The sequence below is a fragment of the Neodiprion virginianus genome, chromosome 2 (assembly GCF_021901495.1).
Source record: "Neodiprion virginianus isolate iyNeoVirg1 chromosome 2, iyNeoVirg1.1, whole genome shotgun sequence".
Taxonomy (NCBI): domain Eukaryota; kingdom Metazoa; phylum Arthropoda; class Insecta; order Hymenoptera; family Diprionidae; genus Neodiprion; species Neodiprion virginianus.
The window spans coordinates 19861933-19885108 of NC_060878.1; the positions used below are offsets into that span (position 1 = coordinate 19861933).

At 37.2% G+C, this 23176-nt stretch overlaps 1 protein-coding gene across 1 annotated transcript in view; it reads left to right on the forward strand.

The window, feature by feature from the left end:
• Window positions 1-23176, forward strand: part of LOC124299125 (sodium-dependent neutral amino acid transporter B(0)AT3) — a 521903-nt gene that overhangs the window by 160694 nt on the left and 338033 nt on the right. Inside the window, exon 9 of the mRNA XM_046752087.1 lies at window positions 16408-16491. Within this exon, the coding sequence (XP_046608043.1) occupies window positions 16408-16491 (84 nt within the window). The remainder of the gene's footprint in view (window positions 1-16407; window positions 16492-23176) is intronic.

The following is a 23176-nucleotide window of genomic DNA, read 5'->3' on the forward strand; positions in this document are numbered from 1 at the left end:
AAAATCGATTTTTTCAATTTTCTAGGTGTATATCTCCCCTTAAGCTTGATTTTGAACACGACATCAAAGTAAGAAAATCCTTTGATTTTTCAGTGTGACAAGATGTGTTTTTGTAGTGCTGTATTGGCGGAGTAGATGTCCAATAGGTTTTCCATAGATGGTAGCGAGATGTTGGAATAGTCGCATCTTTATACTTCTCTGCTCATACCACCAGCAGTGGCGTAACTAGACTTTACGGGCCCCAATGCAAAACAAATTGATGGGACCCCCTCCCCCCCCTTGCCTATGGAAACAATCGTCGATCGTCGACTTTCGGACAACAAATCGGTAGTAGACATCTGAAAGCTGGATTTCATCATAAACGAATCAAAACTAAAACTGCAATTAATCTTTAATCTTGAATTACAGTTTATACTTAAAACAATATAGAGCCTGTGGTGAAAAAAAAACATTAAGTTGATATTGAATACAAACACGTCAATACATAGTATAAAATTGCGTGGCACTTTTCATAAGGTTTTCTTTCGAGATTTAGCGCTCGCGAAGTCATCAACGAATTTCCAGACATCCATCTTTTCTGCTCTTTCTGCCTCAATGCTCAGTAATGCTAAATGCGATAGGCGCTCTTGTCCCATAGAATTTCGAAGATACTTCTTTATTATCTTGAGTTTTGAAAACGAGCGTTCCGCAGATGCAACGGTGACAGGAATCGTCAAGAAGAGAAGCAACAAGGAGTAGACTTCAGAGAAACTGGAACTCATATCGTAGAATTTAATGATTACAAGTTGGGCCAATTCTCTGATAGTGTTTATCTTCTCAATTTCCAGTCGTAATGTTTTAATACAAAGTAGAAGCTGAAGTGGCAATGCATCCGATAAGTCGGTCGGATATTCTGCTTGCACCTTCAGAGCATTTGTTTTCGTTTCTTCATCGGTCGCGGAAAGCAATCTCGTGGGTGTTAGGAACGAAAACAGTTCGGCTACTTTTTTCAATCCCTTGAATCTGTTTTTAAGCTGACTGGTGATGATATCAAGCACTCTGTAAAAAACGTTTACCCTAAAACTCGCTTTGGCATCGGCAAACTAGTAATCCTCCGCGAGCTCGTGATGAAACTTTCGATGAATACGAGTTCTCAAATTTTAGAACTCTGTTACAGTGCCCCATTTCTGAGCGATTAATTCCGCTTCGGCTATTGTCCTTTCGAATTGGTTTCGGAGCTCTTTTGCTGTACAGTGAGAAGCCTCGATCTATGCCGTTGCTTAACCAATGTCCAAATCTTTGCGTTGCAATTGCATGGATGCAGCATAAATTACTGAGAGAGTCTTTTCTAGAAGCACCGTAATCACAACGAACTCAAAGTTCTCCATATTGTGTTTTATTCTTGCAGCTTCCGATTTTTAATCCTTGTTACTCTCTGAATTGATTCTGTTCAGCGCCTTCAAAACATCCGAGTAGCTTTGTTTTATATCTATCAATGACTGTAAACGGCCAGACCATCGCGTTGGGTTGAGTGTTTTGAGAGTGACGACCGATTCACCTGTGAACGAAGACAGCAGATCCCAACGATTGATGATGTGTCCAAAAAATACGTAGATACTTTGGAGCACTGCGAAGTGTTTCGCTATCTTTTCGATGCCGTTAACTGCATCATTCACTACCAAGTTAAGGTTGTGAGCAGCACAGTGGACGTATGACGCCTTTGATTCAATTTTCTGTATATGAGCCTGTACCCCGAAATAGGCACCGCTGATTACGCTCGTGCCATCGTATCTTTGTCCTCGACACTTCGTGAGACCCAAGCCATTTTTGTTTAATATATTGCAGGCAGTGGACGTATTGTCAGCAACAGATTGACCACTCAAATGAATAAATTCTAGAAACGTTGCTTTGATTTCGAGTTTTCTCGGCTTTTCATCAGTCAATATACTCACGTAACGGAAAGGGATGCTGAGATGATCTGTTTTCGAAATATCTTGAGTCGTGCCCGCGATAATTGAGAAAAACGGAGCTGCTTTTATTTCTTCGAGTATTTCTCGTTTCAGATGAAACACTGTATTACTTCCTTCTAAATTTGAGGACTGAGATATTTTGTCGATATAGCTGGCAAACTAAGTACCTGACGTAAAGTATCATCGTATTCTACCAATAATTTGACGTCAGATAGGAAGTTCCCATTATACGTTTCGTTGAGATTTTCGCAATGTCCCCTGAACGCCACTGCATTCTTGGCTAGTTTCAGGGTTATTTTTATGATACGCTGCAAAACTTTACGCCAGAAGCTGTGTTCTTTCCTGATCTGGTCTTGTAGATTTTGATCGAGACTTTTGTTCGACAGGCAAATTTTTTTGGCGTAACAAGCTTCCGTGTGTGACGAGTTTTCTTCATGACCTTTGATTTTCTGCGGTCAATTCTGCCAACATCCGTTCCCTGCGTCCATTTCGATTTGTTAGGCGTTCGCGAAAATAACCAACAAGGTTCACAGTAAACCTTATCTAACTTTGGAGAATAGCACAGCCAAGACCGTTCCATTTCAAGACCTGATTTGTTCACCGTAGTGTAATATGAATTCGAAAAAGAACGGTTTTTTTCATTCTTTGGAAACGGACCTCTCGGTCTGCAAGAGCCGTCATCGAGAACAAATCTTCTCATATCCCCTGTGATTGCTGCCGGATAATGAGCTATTTCACTTGAATGTTCTTAAAGAACTAAACTTCCGAGACTTATGGTAGCCTCGTCACAAGTAAGAGCGTCAGGGCTTGCCATCGTTTTCAATTCGCTATATTTCGGTAATATCGAAAACATTGTAATCGTACTTGTTATCGTTCCATCTGCTACCGATGGCGTAGGCGACACACTTAACATATCATCCGACGTAACCGCACTTTTGCTTGCGAAAAACGTCGTCAATTTAAGTGTCTTCGATAAATTTATCTTTGAAAGTTTTTCTGAATCTCTTTCTTTTTCTTTTTGCCGCACTGCTCAAACTTTTTTTATCCATGTTAAAATTCTTATCTGCTGCACCACTGATTATATGAAAATTATGCGTTCAATTTTCTAGAAATCACCGAACATTTACTGATCAGAAATAATTTGAGTTGTCTAAGACTACCACGAAGTTCGTGCCACGAAGCAAAGGACTAGTCTGAAAGTTTCTTGCAAATAGAAAGCTTAAATTATTATTGTTCGTGCGTACAAATTGGACATTATATTTTCTGAATATTCGATTTAGTGGCTCAAATAATCCTGCTATGTATGGCAAATTAACAAATTGTTCACGATTATCAAAAACGTTAGTTATACAGTTACTATTGTGACCACTATTTATGATTTAATTATATTTGAGCTTTATGTGCTTTATGAGCAAGAATTGGTAGTCATTCGGCAGTAATATTTGGTGCATGAGTTCAAGATTTTTACGGTAAAACTCAGTAATGGATAGTCTGATGGCTCGTTCAACTAGATTACCTATAGTTTGTAATATTCCTATCCTATTACGCACTATCATTTTACATCATGATTAATTCCAATTATAATTCAGGAAATAAATACTCAGGAACTTATCTTTCTTTTTTTCTTTGGCGTTTTACGTTGTTGAGTCGGCCCCGGGTTCCTTTATACTTTATGCTTCCCTCACAGGGTTCATCGCTTTAATCATAAACGTAAAATATACTTGTTTGAAGGGATAAACGAAGATATACATTAAATCGGACTATGTTGCGTCACCAAGCTTACACGTCTTATCCCTGGAACGGGGGGTGACCGACTGACTCTTACCACGGCTTCTACTAAGCCGTCACATTGCCCCTCTTTGATTTTGATACAGATAACTTATTTAATAATTACCCAAATCCAAAATCACTATTGACATAGTTCTAAAATTAATTCATTTACTCATATTTCATTTGTAATCATCCAATCCTTACAACTGTTTTTTTTTTTTTTAATACTTAATTTTGGGCACTTGATACCCCCGTCGATACACTAATCTTCACAAAATTGTTGCTGTCAATATTTCATACCATTCGTCACACCTTATTCTAGTCATGTATTTATGTTAATCAAAAGATCACTTTATGGCAGATGGAATTACAGTATTTAACATTTTAAATTTTATTATGGCTTTTGTCATCATTATGATAATTCATTAGTGGGTAGATTGATGGTATTTTTTTAAACTACAATGGTTATATATTCCTATGATTTTGTTATTTTGCTTTATATCTATCAATCTATAAGCATTTTCATTTATAACCCGCTCTATTTGGTAGGGTCCTTGATAGAGTTCAAAGAATTTATGAGTCACTTTATCAATAGCGGAAGATGGATAAGGAACTTTCAATGAAACCAGGTCTCCTAAACTCAACTTCACGGTTGAAATTCCTCTCTGATTGCGCTTGCATCGCTCAAAATTCTTACGGATTTGGTTTTTTTGCTAAAGCTATTTTCGTTTCCATGGTTGTATCCACTGTGGTTGGGAATTTAACTAAGTCTTGAATTTCATCATGAGGTTTCTTATTAAATTGCAGTTCGTATGGTGTGAAAGATGTGTTGTAATATTCAATAACCTTTCAATTGTCTTGACGTGTTTGCTCATGCTGTGTGTTGACTAGAGCAAAATGTTCTAAATAATCTTCCTATTTCCCTTATAACACGTTCAGTTGGATTCGATTGAGGATGACGAATTGAAGAAAACTTTACTTGAACTCCCTCTTTATCTAAATTAACTTTCCATTTATTAGCTGTAAATTGTGTTCCATAATCGGACAAAATTGCTTTAGGTTTTCCAACATTGATGACATAATGATCTAAGATTTTATTGAAACTAGCTTGCGTTGTAGCTTTCTTCAATGGATACAAAGTGACATACTTTGAAAATGCGTCGATGGCAACTAATAAGTACTGTACGCCTCCTACAGATCGTGGCAGGGGTCCATAAAAATCTATTGTCACTAATTCATTTGGTTTTTCTGCATAAACTAATTTATACTCTCCTTCCATACTATATGATATTGGTTTAATACGCTGAGATACATCACATTCCCTAATATATTTCTTTATGCACCTTCTCATCTTTGGCCAATTAAAAAGGGTTCAAATATATTGTATAGTTTTGTATGTTCCTGCATGGCCTAACTTCTCGTGAATCGTACTGGTTATTAATAATTCCAATTTTTCTGGTACTTCGATAGTCCACCGGTTACTTGTTCTGCTTACGGAAAATAGTATGTCATGAAATAATTTGAACTGGGCGTTGTCTCCTTTACTTCTTATTAATTCAATTATTAACTTTAATCTGCCATCTTGATATTGCAGTTGTCCTAATTGTTTCATTTCTTTCTTATATGTCCCATCCACTGCTATAGGTGCGATAACATACTCACTGGTAATATTCTCTGGGTCAATGCCAATTTGATTACTTAAGGGGGTATTCTGGTGTAGAAATTTGAAAAAATCGATTTTTTTTTTTTATATTTTCAAAGCTTAACCTTTCAAGAATGTGTCCTTAAAAGGACAAGTCAAAATTTCAATTATTTTCAGAGATATAGCTATTTTAGTGACACGTCTTCAATACTGACTCGGCTGGAACGAATTTTACTCGAAACTTTAAACGCGTTTTTCTCAAAACTACATTTTTCAAAACGGTTGACATGATTTCTTAAGTTCTATTGAACCGATTTACTTGAAATTTGGTGAGAATCTTCTCAATACATGTCTCTATCGCACGAACTATTATTATAACGAAATAATAATTTTTACTATTTTTAAAAAATTCAGAAACGTCCAAAAAAGTCAAAAAAAACGTATTATTTTTTCGGACAGACGTAATTTGGCAAAAAAAAATTTTTTTTCGACTTTTTTTTAGTTAGTACGATAGCTGCATTTATGTAGATTGATAATCTTTTTTTCTGATTTTGAAAATGCTTGCAATCGTGACAACATTGGTGCGCCATTTTTTTTGTACCCCCCACTTCAACAACTCATAGCACTTTCAATTTTGTATTTTTTGACTTGTTTTTTTTTTTTTGTAATCGTGAAATAATAATAAACGCCTGATAAAAAAATGGATGGTAAAAATATTTTTTGTTTTTTGTTTATAGCACTTCAAAAAACACCTCAAATTCATGCCTCTACACTAGAATACCCCCTTAAACATGACACCAGTAATTTATTTGATTTTACGTTATTTTGTTGGTCCTCATGATTTCTACTGAAAAAATCAGTTACTAAATTATCTATTCCCTTGCAATGTTTTATGTCAAGAGCGTATTGCTGTAATAATAAACTCCATCTCATTAGACGTGACTTCAGAAAAGGTGTAGTTTGTAGAAATGTTAGTGCTTGATGGTCAGTTATAATTTGAAAATGACTTCCATACAAATAAATTCGGAATTTGCTCACTGCATATACTATTGCCAACAGTTCTTTTTCTGTAGTACAATAGTTTAGTTCCGCTTTCAATAAACAACGACTCACCAGTGATATAATGTACTGATGCCCTTTTTCATCTATTTGGTATAATATTCCACTAATACCTGCATCGCTCGCATCTGTTTGTACTCTAAACGTCTCATTTTTCTTGTAATGTCTTAATGTCACGCAATTTACAAAGTTTTCCTTTAAATTTTTGAACGCTATTTGATGTCTTTCCTGCCATTTCCATGCACTATCTTTTTCAAGTAGTTCTTTAAATGGTTGAACGTAATTTGAGTGTTTTCGGCTGAACTGTCTATAAAAATTACAAATACCCAAAAATCGCTGCAAGGTTGTACGATTTGTTGGTGGTGGAAAATTACATATGGCTGATAGTTTTTCAGGATTTGGTTTTACCCCCGCCGATGAAAGAATAAAACCAAGAAAAGGTACTGACTCCTTGCAAAAAAGTAATTTGCTTAATCTGAGTTTAAAATTATATTGATTCAGACGATCAAATACTCGATTCAAATGGTGTATATGATGTTCAAAGGTAGACGACTCTATCAGTAAGTCGTCAACATAACAAGTTAAAAATTCCTCAAAATCATTACCTATTGTCATATTCAGAGCTCTAATGAAACCACTGCCGGCTGTCTTTAACCCAAATGGTACTCTTCGAAATTGATGCAGGTTGCTATTGTGTAAAAAGGCTGTGAACTGTCTTGAAGACTTTTCTAGTGGTATCTGCCAATATCCTTGAGTTAAATCGGTCGTGGTCATATAATTTACACCATCGAATTTTCGTAATAATTCTTCTATAGGTGAGGGCATTTCATTATCGGATTCTATAATTTGGTTAAGGTAACGTGCATCGAAACATATCCTTATTTGGCCATTTCGTTTTGTTACTACTCTTACCGGATTGCAATAAGGACTCACTGATCTCTCTATTATTCCTGCTTCGAGCATTTTCTTGATCTCTATGTCTACAGCATCTCTCAACTTCAGTGGTATTGGATACGATCTAATAAGTTTAATTTTATGTTCATATACGGTGGTACAACTGGCCGTATCAGAAAACAAATTTTGATGTTTTATCAGCAAAGTGAACAGTAATCTCTTCTCTTCGTCGTTTAATCTCGTAAGGCTAGCCACGATCGTCTGTGCTTCCTTGAAAAAATTGTGATCGCTATCTTGTTCTAGCTTTCTCATTGCGCTTTTCACATTTTTTGTTAGATTTTCATCTACTTTCTGGCATGCCAATTTCATATTGTGTACATTATCAAATGATTTTTTAAAAACAATTGGATCATAATGGATTTCTACATAACTGCATTCATCTTCAACATTCATCAATTTCAAATCATCATCAATTTCATTCTTGTTCAAAGTTACATCATCACATAATGCTTCTCGCGCACTTTTTATCTACATATCAATATTGTCTTTCACATTATTATCACTCATTACTTCCTGATCATCAATTTTATCTTTTTCTACACATATGTTCACATCTGGCTTTGAATCCATTTCACTTCGATTACATTGTACTATCCTTATGTACATATCGTCATCCACGGTAACAGATCGCAATTTGTCCACAGAATCACATTCGTACGAAACCTTAGACGAATCGACTAATACTTTATTAATACTAATAGACCGCTTGTTATAATCTATCATTACTTTATTGTACATGAGCTAATCATTACCGAAAATTACATCATTAATCAAATTAGGGATAACCAAAAATGCAGTACGAATTACTTGATCCCCAATAACAACGTCGATTGAAATTTGCCGTTTTACAGGCGTAGTTCTTCTTCCAATCGCGCATAAGATTTTTACATTACTTACTGGTATCTCATTTAACCTGTGTGAACTCCCTAGTTGCAGGTACAATTTTTCTGAAATACCCGTTACCTGACTGCCTGTATCAATCAATACTGAAGTTCTGTGATCAGGAATGAAGGCTAAAAGGTGCGGACTATAATGGGTCGATTTTGTTAGATTTATTCTTTTATCTTCCGGTCCCTTTAGTACATCCCAAGAGAGGTCCTCAGTATAATCATAAAATTGGTAACCCGATGTTGGACCTTTTTTCATCGCGTTGCTAGCTAGTTTAAATTTGGCTGGTTATTGCGAAATGCATTAGACCCTTGATTTAGAGTACTATGGTTTGGAGGTGGTTGTCTGAAATCTGGTACCCTAAAATTTGTTTGGCGACGCATGTATCCTGATTCTCCACAACTGATCCCTAGATTGTGATTTTGTAAACTCATGTTTCTAACGTTGTTCGTTTGGCTATTTTGATTGAACATTCTACGTTTTTCCTTCTCACGTTCTTCATGCCCTAAATCCAAATGACTTAGTGCTTGTATAACTCTTTTTGTATCTGAAAAATCAACCGCAGCAAGTGCATCTCTGACACGCCAAGGCATTTGTTGTATTATAGTGTAATTAATTTCAAATTGTTCTAATTTTGAGATAAAATATCTCGCTTGCTTTGATTGTTCCATAAAATACGTTATCAAATTATCATCCTGATTCTTGTACCGACGCAAACTCCATTTGCTTTTCACCTTTACTTGTATTGGTATAGAATAAAATTCACCTAAAAATGCCTGTTTAAAATCTGTGTAATTTCTTACTAAATATGAATTGACTTCCATCCATATTTTTGCTCTCGACTCCAATGCACTTCTTACAACGATCAATTTATGCGCTTCAGACACATTTTTCAACTCAAAATAACTTTCCATATTTTCGATGAATTCAACTGGATTTGATTGTTCCTCGTTGGAAAAAGATTCTAATTTAATATCAATTTTTACTTGTTGAAAACTACTCATCAATCTTGGCACCAACAAATTACCATTATCTATTGCAGGTAAATTTCTTAATTGTTCTAATTCTCTAGTTTGTTGTTCACTGATTGACCTTAACTGTCTAACTTCAGTACTTAGCTCTTTCTCTTTGTTTTGATTACTTCTGAGCTCTTCAATCTGCCTTTGTAAATCCGCCATGTTTTGAAGTTGTGCCCTCAACTCCTGTAATTCCTTCTCCATGGTCGCTGATCTCTTTTGTCTTTTATTTTTTTCCTTTTCTGTACTGTTTGTTATGGATAGCCTCTTAGGTATCACTCCTGACCTCAACCTGGTAATTGGTGTGTTTTGATTTAGTGACATATAATAATCCAATCTACATAAAACAATTAACATTCCACAATTATATCAAGGTTCTTCTAAATAGAATGCCTAAGTTTTCTATCACGTCTATTGTTCGGGCGCCAATGTAACATTCCTATCCTATTACGCACTTTCATTTTACATCATGATTAATTCCAATTATAATTCAGGAAATAAATACTCAGGAACTTATCTTTCTTTCTTTCTTTGGCGTTTTACATTGTTGAGTCAGCCCCGGGTTCCTTTATACTTTATGCTTCCCTCACAGGGTTCGTCGCTTTAATCGTAAACGTAAAATATACTTGTTTGAAGGGATAAACGAAGATATACATTAAATCGGACTATGTTGCGTCACCAAGCTTACACGTCTTATCCCTGGAACGCGGGTTGACCGACTGACTCTTACCACGGCTCTCTACTAAGCCGTCACAAGTTCCTATTTTATAAGACTTAGGTTAATAGAATTGAAAGTTTAGATAGCGTTGCGACCATGTCTTTTTGTGGTACGAATCCGTTTTCTGATCAAAGTTATACTTGATAACAAGAATATCAAGGAAGTTTTTTTTTCCTTCAGAAGCTACTTCAGTGGTAAATTTTAATCTGTGGTGGAACTTGTTAAAAGCAACTCGGGTTGACTCAACTTTACTTAGAGGAACTGCTGTAAAGATGTCATCAACGTATTAATATTAGAATGGACGATCGAAATCAAGCTGGTTTAACAATTTTGTTTTAGATCGTCTATGACGATATCGGAAAGTACAGGTGAGAGCGAAGAACTCATTGGTAAACCAAAACACTGTGCGTAGCTCGTGTCATTAAATTTGAATAAAGCCGCTTTGAAACAAATTTTCAGAGCTTACGTCAATTCAGTTAATGATATTGGCACATGTAGTTGTAAGTGAAGCCATCGTTTATCTATGACCGCTAACACCAATTCATGAGCAATGTTAGTGAAGAGTGAAATGACATCTAGTGAAATTAAAACATAGTTGTTTGGTAACCTTAAATTTTTAATAGCTTCTACGAAACTGAAGCTGTCATTAGTACGTAAGAGAGGTGGTGTAATATTATTAGAAATCCATGAATATAATAATCTAGCAAGATGGTACGTAGGAGTGTTAATGAAGGACACTATTATGCGCATTGGGAAATCTTCTTTATTGATTTTCGGACGTCCATATCCTGTTTATTTTTAAAATTGTTAATTCCATTGATAACTTCTGGGTGCGCTTGATTTCTATTTTCTAGAGGATAGCATAAGCTATTTGATTCTAGATGTGCAACCAGTCTATTAACCGGAATTGTTTTTTGTTTTCATAAGGACAACCAAACTTTGGTCTTAATTGTAAGATGTCCGCTACCTTATTCGGAGTATTGACGTCACTGAGGTTAACTAGCTATTTTGTACGACTATATTTCTTATATTGTGTGAGTCTGCTGTTTTGTGTCTAAATTAGGTTATTAAGTTTTCCTATTATCATGCGAAAGTTCGATTTTGCGCATGCATTTGCGTTCGCAAAGTACCACTTTTCCACACGTTGACAAGAGCGTGCGGGAATGCAACCGAGCGAACGGGGATGTAGCTGAGCGTGCGGGAATGTATTGTGACGGGTTTTGAGTCCGCACTAATTAGGTGGAAGGGAGGAACAATTAGAGACGGGGTGAGGAAGTCGAGACTGATCGAGTAGGTAAAACTTTGTGTCTGTATTTGTGTGGGGAGCGTACATGAGTTGCGATCGGGGGGGGAGTCGACTTAAAACTACAAAAGATTATTACAGTGGGGTTGTAGACAATAACGGTGGCTGATCACGCCTCAGCCCTTAGCGTGACTTAATTCTAACTTACTGGTACGCGCGCGGGGGGGGGGGTGTAGGGTGACGGGGAGTGTGAGGTAGAAAGGGTCGGTATTGCGGGGGGAGGTGGTGTAGGGTGACGGGGAGTGTGAGGTAGAAAGGGTTGGTATTGCGGGGGGAGTGTGAGGTAGAAAGGGTAGGTATTGCGGGGGGGGGGGGGGGGGAGATGCAGATCGGCGGTAGATTGCAGGCTAACCTGGTGTCGTCGGCGTGTATGTGTAACGGTGTCGAGTGTGGTGTCTGTGTTCCTGGTCTCCTCGGCCTTGTCGTTCTCTATCTCTTTCTCTCTCGTTCTCTCTCTCTCTTCCTCGTTCTTTCTCTAGTCACGTCTATCCTGCAGGTAAGGTGCTGTCGTACTGCTGGTTGAGCCGAGCGTCGGTGGGCTTCGGTTGACTTCGGGTGTTTCCCGACGGGACGGGACTCACCCGTTCGGCTCTTCCCCGCGGGTTTGGGGTTTGTTGTGACTTGCACTCTAGGTGCAACGTCACAGTATAAGAGTATACGAGCGATTCCAAGGTATATACGCGCGCGCCATCTCTGCAGCACTCTCTTCGCATTAACACGTGCGAGAGATACTTTGATATCAAATGCATCAGAGTCATTAAAAAATATACCATTTCATTTTGTAAATTGTCACGTTACGATAAATATTAATAATAATTGAAAATAATAAGTAAATCAGATTTTTCTTAATTTAATAAATTTATAATAGTTGTATAATTTGTTTTTTTTTTGGGCGGGGGGGCTTCGCCCCTCCGAACCCCCCCGTCGCGGCGCCCCAACGCCACCGTTCTATACGTTTCAACTATTCGAAATAATTGTAGTGGTCGAACTTTGCGCAACTTAATAGGAAAAATAGTATATGATACTCGTGCGCACGTAGGTCATCCCGCACATCGTAATGTACTATTTGCAATTCTGGCTAGTAATGTTTAAATTTGGAACCTGACTTAGATGAATCAATTTTAAGTTATTAAATGCTATTTTGGGAATCCTTAGGTGTGCGGGCAGTAGTTGTAGGTTCTTGTACCGTAAATGAAAGACCGTGTCTATGTGTCCGTTACCGTGTGTCAGTAATGTAGAAGATTTATATCCAGAAACAGCCATATTATACTAATGAAGGTTGTGCCCGGCATTTTTACTGATTTTACAGGAAAGATTAACGAAAAGTTTTTCATTATAATATGATTACGGTACTTGGCGGCTTTTTTAAAATATTTTAGATGTTTTTATTCCGATATTTATTTACCAACTCGATATTATAAAAGTCTAATGTTAGGATCGCACTTTTTTCACTTCATCTCTCACGTCTTAACAATTTATGTTGACCACTATCTGGTAGAGGTGCGATTTCTTGAATATCATGCCGACTATTTCTCGAAGCATCGCACTGTTGGTCCATTAGTAACATTAGCGAGAGCAGTATCTGTAGAGACGGGTGCTTCTGAATTACAAGCGTTGTTCGAATCAGCAGACTGTGGTATTTCAGTGACTGCAGAAGTTGCAAAAATAGTGTCAGGGAAAATTCTAGGTCAAATGGGTGTATAACTGTTGCTTGAAATCCCCAGATTACTAAATCTAATCAACAAACTTTTGAATAAGCTATATTTACGAGCTCTGCGATGTCATAGTTGGAACTTTTCAATCCATGATTCTTTCCAATCTACAAAGCACAGGCATTCGCATATATGCAACACTGAATGGTTTTATCACAGTTCGATGAACTGGCTGCAATTTATGGGTTGTATGAGATGGAAAACTTACCATGCGTACATAATGCTTTCATGCGTACGAAATAAGTGACTTTGTGACTGCAATGGCCATCTACTACCAGTATCACAGGGTCTTGTTTTGTAGGATGCACACGTTCCATAACGTTCTCGAGCCAATGAAGAAAAATATTCCTATCCATCCAGACTTTAGACCGAACGATCCCTACACTTCAATCTGGGATGTTCATCATAAGTCGTTGAATCGTCCTATTGCGAGAAGAGAAGAAGAGAGGAGGGACGAAATTTCCGATGACACTCATACAGAAGATTACCGTTACAGTGCGAACTCTTTCTTCAAATGTTAATTTTCCAACTTGCCGTTTTCCCTTGGCCAATATCACTTAAATATTCGTATGAACGCACGTGACCCCTGCCTCGCCAGCGTTAAATATTCAAGTTCCCCGAATCCAAACCTAACTTTCAAGACTCTCCACTAGTTGTAGGGCTAAGTTTATCCAGATCCTTCACGTGACTCACTAATTCCCTTTCGAGTTCTGGTAAAATGTGCACTCATACGCATTGGCCTCTTCTCCTCTTTTGGTTTTTTACAGCTCATCTTTTGAAGAACTCCGTAAAATAGCATATATTTTAGCTGCTTCTTTTTCTCTGATTCGTACGACCCGACAATAGTGATGCAAGCTACTCGATTTTTACTGTTTATGGAAATATTCGACAATAAAACAATCACCTACTTATTCAACGTAAAGTTGTACTCTCGTTTTTGAGACATCATAACCTACCTTTTAATAATACAAAACCTTAATTCTGCTGACCTCTTCTCTTCACCAGCCAATCGTGGAAATTATCTTCGACGTGGTGTGATTTGACAATGAGCACAAAAATTACGAACGTGATCACTATTAAGACAGTTCTCGGCAGTTAGGAGGCTGCTCAGCACATGATAGAGCACCAATTTACTGATCTGCAGCATTTTCATCTACCATAAGATAACTGAACTAGTTGGTGGTCGGGGGTACCCGCTGTTCGGAGCTATCCGACTCTCTCCTACTGCTTCGTATCAGGAGACTTACTGAAGAATCGACCCAGATTTCTAAAGTTCAAGTTCTATCAAATTCAACAATCTTATTCGTTGATCGGTTGTTCAAAAGCAAAAGAATTTTACCGTTACACTTAAAGTGGTCCCTGACAACAGTCGTGTTTCTTGACCAGCCTTGAGCACGATGATACATATTTGGATTGCGTTCACAAAAATCTATTGCCGCAGAAACCTTAATACAACTAAATCTGTGGTGATTATAGTTAATCTTACATCCAAAGCATAAACTATTATTGACACTCAAAAAACTACATAATTCAGTCTTACGTTTGAAAAGAAAGCAGGATAACCGCATCTAGAAGCTTATCGTAACGTTGATGTCGGCTGTCGCAGAACGCTGATTGTCTATTGGTCTTGTTGGTGCTCCCTAATTCGTCCGTGGCATGGTACAACTTTGGGATGCAGTAAAGTGCTAGTGTTTTGCGGGGAGGCTTCGGCTCGCTGGCCAACAGCGGGAATCCGCCTTGGTTCCTCACTACAGAGCTTTACGTTGGCGCTTACTCCGTAACCATGTTGGTGCTCGCCGCTTTCTGTAGTTGCCATATGTCCATCGATTTTCCCCCAACAATGTCACCAGGTTACTCATCATGTGATTGCCCTAAATTCGTCAGCGATTAAAATGTTCAAAACTAAACAAAGACTCTGTAATATCTTATTTGTCAGTCCGTGAAGTGTCCCTGCACTGAGGTTTGACTCTCGTCTTTGCGGTTTTGTTCCACTTTATTGACAGCTCTTATTGCAAACCTCTGATTTGGGTTCCGCCTAGCGTTCGGAGAGCCGTTTGTAATTAGCATTAAAAATGTTACATTACAATGCACTTAAATAGACGTGAAAAAGTGCTCAGGTCAAAGTGAAATTTTCAAGCTAAAAAAATTTTCAAATTGATTGTTCAGATTAAGATAATGTTTGTTAAGGTATGTGTTTATCAAGTTAAGGTGTAAAGTTTTTATTGTTAACGACGGTGAAAGTGTAAATGGTTTTCTAGCAAAAACAGGGTGATTGGTAACTTGTGGTTATCGTTTACGTAAAGAAAGTGGGCAGTTTGTTTAAAATATCAGGGTAGGTCAAGTTTAAGAGTAGGAGTTCTACGTAAATGTATTGGGTCGGGGGAGGGACTAAGAATGGTTTAAGTATTATGGTTCTTGTGTATAAGTCTGGGCTTTGTAGGTCAGAATGAAAGCCAACGACACAATATATCCAAGATTTCTGAAGTTCCCATTGAAACTCATAAAAACTAATAAAAACTTTCAAGTGGTCGCTTGCACATTCAGTGGCTAAATGTGGATACGAGTTTACAGAGAAGAAAATCTTTTGAATGGAGGCTCCTGAAAAAAGAGGAAAGGAGTGATGAATACCGGTAAAAATATTTAAACGGTCGGGTTACGAACTGCGAATGATAATAATTGCAAAATGTTACGAACAAATTGTAGTCAAAACTAAACAACGAAAAATTATTTACAATTCTTTGTTGAATATCTGCAAATTAGTCTAGACAGATGAAATGAGAATTTTGAAATATTAGTAAGCTCAACGTTAACAAGAATGAGGCACAATTATTACGATTGAATTGCGGGGTAAACTGCGTAATATACTCAAGAAACGTTATGATAACATATTCTCAGATGTCACCTCCAATTTCAGTTTCTCCTATTCAATTGACTGAAAGTATTGAAACATTATACGGAGGGTTGCTTTCCACTTTAAGTCGACAATATGGCTATACCTGAAATAAACGTGTGGTTTGTCATGTATAGGTAATCACACCGTATAATACATACTCTTCACTTTACGGTTAACCTGATGTTTTTAATAATTTACGCAATGTAAGTGTAAATATTTTATTTTCACTTCCGTTCATCGAAAACCTTATATTCGTATTATTGAGGTTGAAATCACTGCCTGGTGAGCAACAAATTCAAGCCCGCCTTCATCTGTATCTTTTTTAGTTCTTTTTTTTTTGTTTACTTCCTTTTTTCTAGGATGTTCTGTGAATAATTTTCAAGATATTACGGTCTCAGATAGGTCCGAGGTCTGGCTAAAACGTGACAAAAATTGAACACTCATTCATACAACTTTTCCACACACTTTGATTCTGACATGTGGTCTCTAATCTCTCCGTACAGAGCTTCCAATCGGAACTTCCCTGGTCGGAGTGTCCGAACAAATATTTCCAGAACGGATCCTACGCTTCAGAACCTGAATGCTTGGTGAGTTAGATAACGAATATATTTGCACGTTTGAGCACTTAATCAATTATGCGTAAAGGCGTTCCTCCGATTAGATTTTATAATTCAGAAATGCCTCTACGAATGAGTTGGTTTTTATGATACAAAATTTATAGTTCAGAGGGTGAGGGTTCGAAAACTTAATTGACAAGGAAGGTTACCTTTCTGATGCTATGAAACATGGGTTATTCTTTAATTTGTTGTAATCTGTAGAGCTGCTTGAAATATATGAATATCTTATAATGAATTCAAATATCTTCCAAACATGAGGGAGTTATCAATCTTTTCCATGTGTTCTGTGAATTATACAAGATAGAAAAAAAACTTCAAATGTACGGTCGGTTTAATTTTATGTGACCTATCGCAAGCAATTATTTGTTTGCCCGTACTCACAAGCCTTCACCCTCTTGATAATAGATATTTAAAAAAAGATTTCTTTGTTTCTGTACGACATTCAATTTGGATAGACCTATTGGCTATCAAGCCAAATAATAAACAAATACGATGACCATCATAGTTTGTTTAGAAACAGATTGTGAGAATTATGTAATTCCTCTAGTAAACCTTACCCAAATCTTCTGCTCATTCAAGAAGCTCATCACCGATGTACAATTTTTTATTTTACAGTACCATGTGTCGATACGGCTATATTTGCTAACTTGTTTTTTTTTTTTTTTTTGGAAGCTTTACTATGCGTAAGTGTACGAATGTTTCATTCTCCTTATCCAAAAAAGAATATCTTCATGTTTTATATTGAATCGATAGAATATTGTATCTCGTTTCACTATCACTGAATATAGTCTAACCATAAAACGAACTTACCTTGAGTAAAGTTTAATTGCAATTATAATAATTGTGTAATCCGAATGAATTATAATTTCAGAAGTGCAGTAAAATTAGTTCGACAAGTAGCTGACATCTACGAAACGAATTAAATTGTACATTTTTTTAGGACAAATAGAAAGTCAGAAGTGATGCACAAATCTACCGAAATTCAACAAACTTATCTTGTGCTTCGTCCGCTACTTTGAGAAACAGGTAATCTTTGATATTTCGGCTCCAACTAGATGGGTTTTCGTTTTTCTCTTTTAGTTTTTCAGGGGAAAATCTTACCTACAACTTTTACGAGAGGCATTTTTTCATAGCTGTAAGGGGAAGCAGGTTATGACGAAAAAATGCCTTCAATTCACGCTTACAAATGTTGATTGTCAATTGTATTGCCCCTTTCAATTTTACCAATAAATAGTTTCAATCGTAACACGGATCGTCAAGATTCGCCACAGCTATGAGCTGAACCCGCAATCCAGCCAAATGTGTGTCGTTAATCTCATCGTATTCAATCCAATTGTTTACTGAAAAATGATCGTTTATTGAGTGCCAGAAAAATAATTTTACTGACCTAGCTCACGGCTTTGTTTTAGTACAGGGTCATGCCATTCGGTGTCGATGTATTCTGGCTATCGAGGAGAGCGAAATTCTGGGTGGAAGTTGGAGAGGTTTGACAAAATAAGGGTGTTCATTATAAAGAACAATACCTTTATTATCTGAATCACTTATTCTTGCTCAACTCTCTCCTTCAACTAACCCACGTTCACTAAGCTATGTAAAATTATCTTTATGGTGGTGCTTATGCGCGATATAGAATGGAGAACTTCACCATACCCTCAGTACTAGTTGCAACGTATGAATAAATATGTAAACGCTCAGCCACCTCGTGACCGCAGCTGGTGTGTTACTACCTCAAGTACATGTGCTTCCATCTGAGGTGGCACTCGGCGGGAGAATTTGAATTTTGACCAAGCTAGGTTGTATTAATTTAGCTCTATAAAGAGATGAATAAATTCTACCTTGCCACACAATGAAGGTTTTAGAGGACTTAATTCTTAACACTGATGTATATCATGTACGATATTGAAATGATTCAAGTATTATCTAAGATAGAAATCGTCAAAGTTGTCTTTGTTCATTATAACTGTGAAGAATCCCAACATAGAAGCCGACAAAGCAGTTGCACTTGCATAGAAACATTCCCGTAAAAAACTAGGAAATTGCAAAACTTGAAATGTGCTCAGGTTGAATTTTCTAGTGGTTAATACGAATCGACATCCATAGAAATGTAGGGAGAAACGCTGCAAAAACTTGCGCGTTATGATTGTATCTAGATGCGACCACATGGATTCACAAATATTATATTATTATACTCCCTAGATTCTGGAAGTCGGTCATAAGATAGTTTTAAAAAGCACATTATATATTTCTACTAATAATTGTTACATGAATAACTGTGATAATCAGTTTACATATTTTCGGCAATAAGTGATTTCGTTTTTCAAATATGACATAATCAAATCCTAATGAATTTCAAACGACGCGCGACGTTATCAAATTTCGCCATTTAAACAGCTATTGTCAAGTGTCAGTGACATCATTAGTATTGCATATCGTGATGAGTGTTTGTAGCTACAAATATTTGGGTTACATACGTTTGGATCATGAGTAAGACTAGGTCTTTCACTTCTTGTTTCTAGCCATCTAAGTCCTTGCAATGACTTATTCGTCACTTAAATTAAAGTTATGTCCTTTTAATTTGTTTTCCTTTCTTTATACTTGTTCATTTAATAAACTATTCTTTCCCAAATAAATTTGAACCCGTATTTTTATTAAAAAATGTTTATCATAAACTTCTTTTTTTTACCTACAGTTCTACATACATCGACATTTGTATATTATGTTGTAAATGTGGAATAGTGAAGCACGTCCTGGGTAAAAATAGTTTATACAAAATTACATATGAAAACATATCTTATCATATACGATAATGTATAATAATATATGTATACTCATATGAAGTTGTATATGGTTATACATAGTGTTATATTTAACGATACATTATGGTATATAGTTGCATATGATTGCACGTGTTTACATATATAATCATATATACACCATTTTCACTCCGGAAGGTGATTAGTTAAGAATACTATAAAGGAATAATACAAAATAATACGCTTGTCCCAATACTGCCGTATACTGCTAGTGTAATATAATCCAGTAATTTCACTGTAGAAATATCGTAAGAATGACGTCAACAATACAATGGCAGTTGGGCTATAAATTAATAATGAAAAAACTTTCTGGCTATAAAGCGGAACCGTAGAAACGATGAAAGTATCAATGAGAAAAAAGAGAAAGTTGATTTATAGATACATATTCATCATTATAGATTTACACCCTTTACACGTAATCTGAAGCATCAAGTTAAACCTGTTGGATTTTAAAAATGATAACACGACATCTAGTACTGGTTCTTGATACTGTAACGTACTTTGACGTTACGGAAAATAAATATGGATCCGCGAGTTGAATTATCGAGTCAAGAATCAAGAGCGTGAATAAAATGTTGTGAAAATGCTTTAATGCAAGATATGTGTTTCTCGTTTAAAGTCTGAAACAAGACTGTTTTTACAATAATGTTGGTTGATGCAGCAACATTATTCTTTTGAAAGACATAAGAGGTTTATAAACGTCTTTTATCTATGCTGACTACTAGATCATTAAAGAGGGGGCAAAACGGGTGATTTCACCCTTTGTAACACTACTCCCCCCCGAGGAAAAGAGTCGTCCCGACTCGGGAAAGATGAAACAATTATGAAAGTGATCTAGCAGTCAGTGCTCAAAGGTGAGTTGGAGCTGTGGCTCTGAAAATTTAAGGACTCCCTTTTTTACTATCTGGCATTTGCCCACAGTCTCAAGGTAAACCACAGAAAACCTTGAGCAGATAGTTGAGCGTTAAATAACTTCAAAAATTTATGTGCCTTGTTTTTACAAAGGTTATTGTTATTGAGTGTTGTGTATCTTCATGAATTTAAAGACATCAAAATCATCCGGATCGTCGTCGAAAAGAAAATTCATTCCTCTTCAGGGAAAATAGCCCAGTGAATCAAACACAGATGAGTACGACGAGGCGGGAAACCATAACTGGAAGAACTCTGGGTCCTAGGCAACGTAAAGGCTGATTCCCTCTGAGAACCGGCACAGGAAACAGAAAAAAGGAATGGGTTTTTTCTTCAGAAATAGCACACCCTAGAGTTTGGAGGACAAATGTGAGTGGTGGTATAACAATTCAAATTCACTAAGTGAATCTGAGAGAATACACGAATAAAATAAATTGAATATTTATTTGAAAGAAAAGAAACGATCTTATCTTATTTATTTCGTGTCATTCTTCAAAATGAAGGCCACCAGTCATCCTTAGGAATTGGGAAAGGTCGGAAAGTAAAAGCTGTTCGGCAAATAACCTGAAAAGTGCTTACAAAAACTGACACTTAAGGTTAATAAAATGTGAAAATCAAGCAATCGCTCATCGACCTCGAAAAATAATCGTGGCTCTTTTCACATTAATAAACCAAAGCCTATCCAACACAAAACTCAATTCCGAAGAAGAAGTTTCCAGAAGAAAACAAAACTCTTAGGAAAACAAAAGATCATTTCAAAACAAACAACTTCTTAAAGCCTTAATAAAGCAAGTATAGGTTAACTTCCCCATGTCAAGGAAGTACAAAAATCTTTATAAACTTGATCGGCCGTAGCTTCTGCATTTATAACCAAAACAGGAGCCGATAAAGAAGAAAAGGTTTGATTTACTAGCCAATCCTCATGAACCTCATGAATAGTTCTGAGTAGCTCTAAAGAAATACTCGATGCTTCCTCACGAGAACGGGAACTAACTCGAGCAAAAGAAGTTTCTGGGGAAACTCGCAAATAAACAATCAAATCTACTCTGAGCTCAGACGAGCGAATGAGAAGATCGAAATTTTTCATCAATAAATGAGATTCGAAGTCGCGAAAATTACCTGACCTTCGACGAGCTTCATTTCCCTGACAGGCAATAAAATAGGTTTGGAATGCCTGTCACGCATAACCAAAATAATTCAAAGAAAGAGGTTAACTCCAATGATGATTGTATATAAAAACGTCTGAAACTAGTTCCTCAAACCAGCCTCAGAAGAAGAGTTAGTTTGAGGATTCAGGATTTTCTTCCCCAACCTCTATATCTCTTCTTCGCCAATTATAGGAATCTGAATGCGAGTTTTGTATCATTTCTCTACTATTCTTTTTAAGTAAAAAGCAATGATTGGCATCATGTCCTATTTTATGACAAAATAAACAAGTTACTACATTTTGATCTGTCGTAACTTCGCCTCTAATTTCGTGTTTGTTACTCTGATTCTGAAGAGAACCACGATTTTCACGATTATAATACTTGTTATTATTTTTATTTGTGTAATTTTGAGGCTTTGACTCTTCCGAGTGTTCAAAACCTCGTCTTTCTGAGGTGCTTTTGGACACCTCAATCCGTCGAAACCGGTTCAACCCAAAATATTGTTTCCTCATTGCCTCCACCTCAAGGGCTTTGGCCATTGCCTCCCGCAGAGAAGTGAGACCCGATGTCCCAACGGCCATTTTAATTTCTGGATCATTGATTGCATTTAAGAAAGCTTGTGTCGCTAATAAATTACGAGATGGCTCGTGATCTGGCAAAGCTACACGAGAAAGCCGTTCAATATCTTGACTAAGAGACGCGAGGTCTTCGTCTCGTCCTTGTCTTCTAGTCTGTAATTGAGCTGTGTACAGTTTTGTCAAGTGGTCATTTCCGTATCTTAATTTAAGCGCGGAGCTAAGTTTTTCATAGTCGGAAATTTCTTCCTCAGACAATGCCGTTAAAACATTCAAAGCCGGCGTTCGAAGACAAGAGGCAAGACTGTGGGCCCTCATGGCGGAGTCCCACTGGTTATGTTTTGCAATCGTCTTAAACTGGCGTTTATAATCTGCCCATGGAATCTTTCCATCAAAAATTGGCGGTTTTTAAGGATAAAAAGGTTTCTCGTTAATTTGAGAAGTAACCCCAGGAAATCTTGTATTATTTAATTGGCTTAAATGGGAATAACGAGACGGAACGTGAGGCAAAGGCTCGGAAAAGCCAACCTCATTATTAACTGTTACTCTACCAATTGGGGATTCATCCATTCCCCTAATAAAAGGCACAGACCTTGAATCTCGTACATCCTGGAACGGTCCTGGATGTTGGACCTGTCGAACAGCGGGAACGGGAACAGAAGAGGGAACAGGAGAGTGAACAGGAGAGGGAAGCCGAGTAACGACTCTGGAACCTCGTGAGGTGACAGCCGGTTCTCCTGAGCCATTCACCTGATGAACAGCCTGAAGAGCTGCCACAGTCGTCCGGAACAGTTCATGCAGACTGGTCTCGGATCGTTCTTGAGCTTCTCTATCAAGCCTGCGCTGCTCCAACTGAGAGGCAATTTCCCTTTCTCGCTGTTCTTGTTCTCTTTTTCGCTGCTCTTGTTGATCAAGAAGCAGCTGAAGAAGTTGCTGTTGTTGACGCTCAGCGGCCTCTTGTTGTTGAGACATGATCTTCAGCAGATCAATTTGAGAGACTATCGAAGGAATTGGATGAGGGTCCACTGAAGGTGATGGAATCGTTTCAGGGACCCGCGGATTCTCCATAATGCAAGGTTCTTCTCCGCCACTTTCCCTTCGACGTGAGCGCGTCAAACGACTGTTGCTCATAGTTTATTTCACGCACTGAATTGACTTAACACTTTGCCGTCCGGCGACACCACAGTGGTGACGTGCGCAAATTAACGGC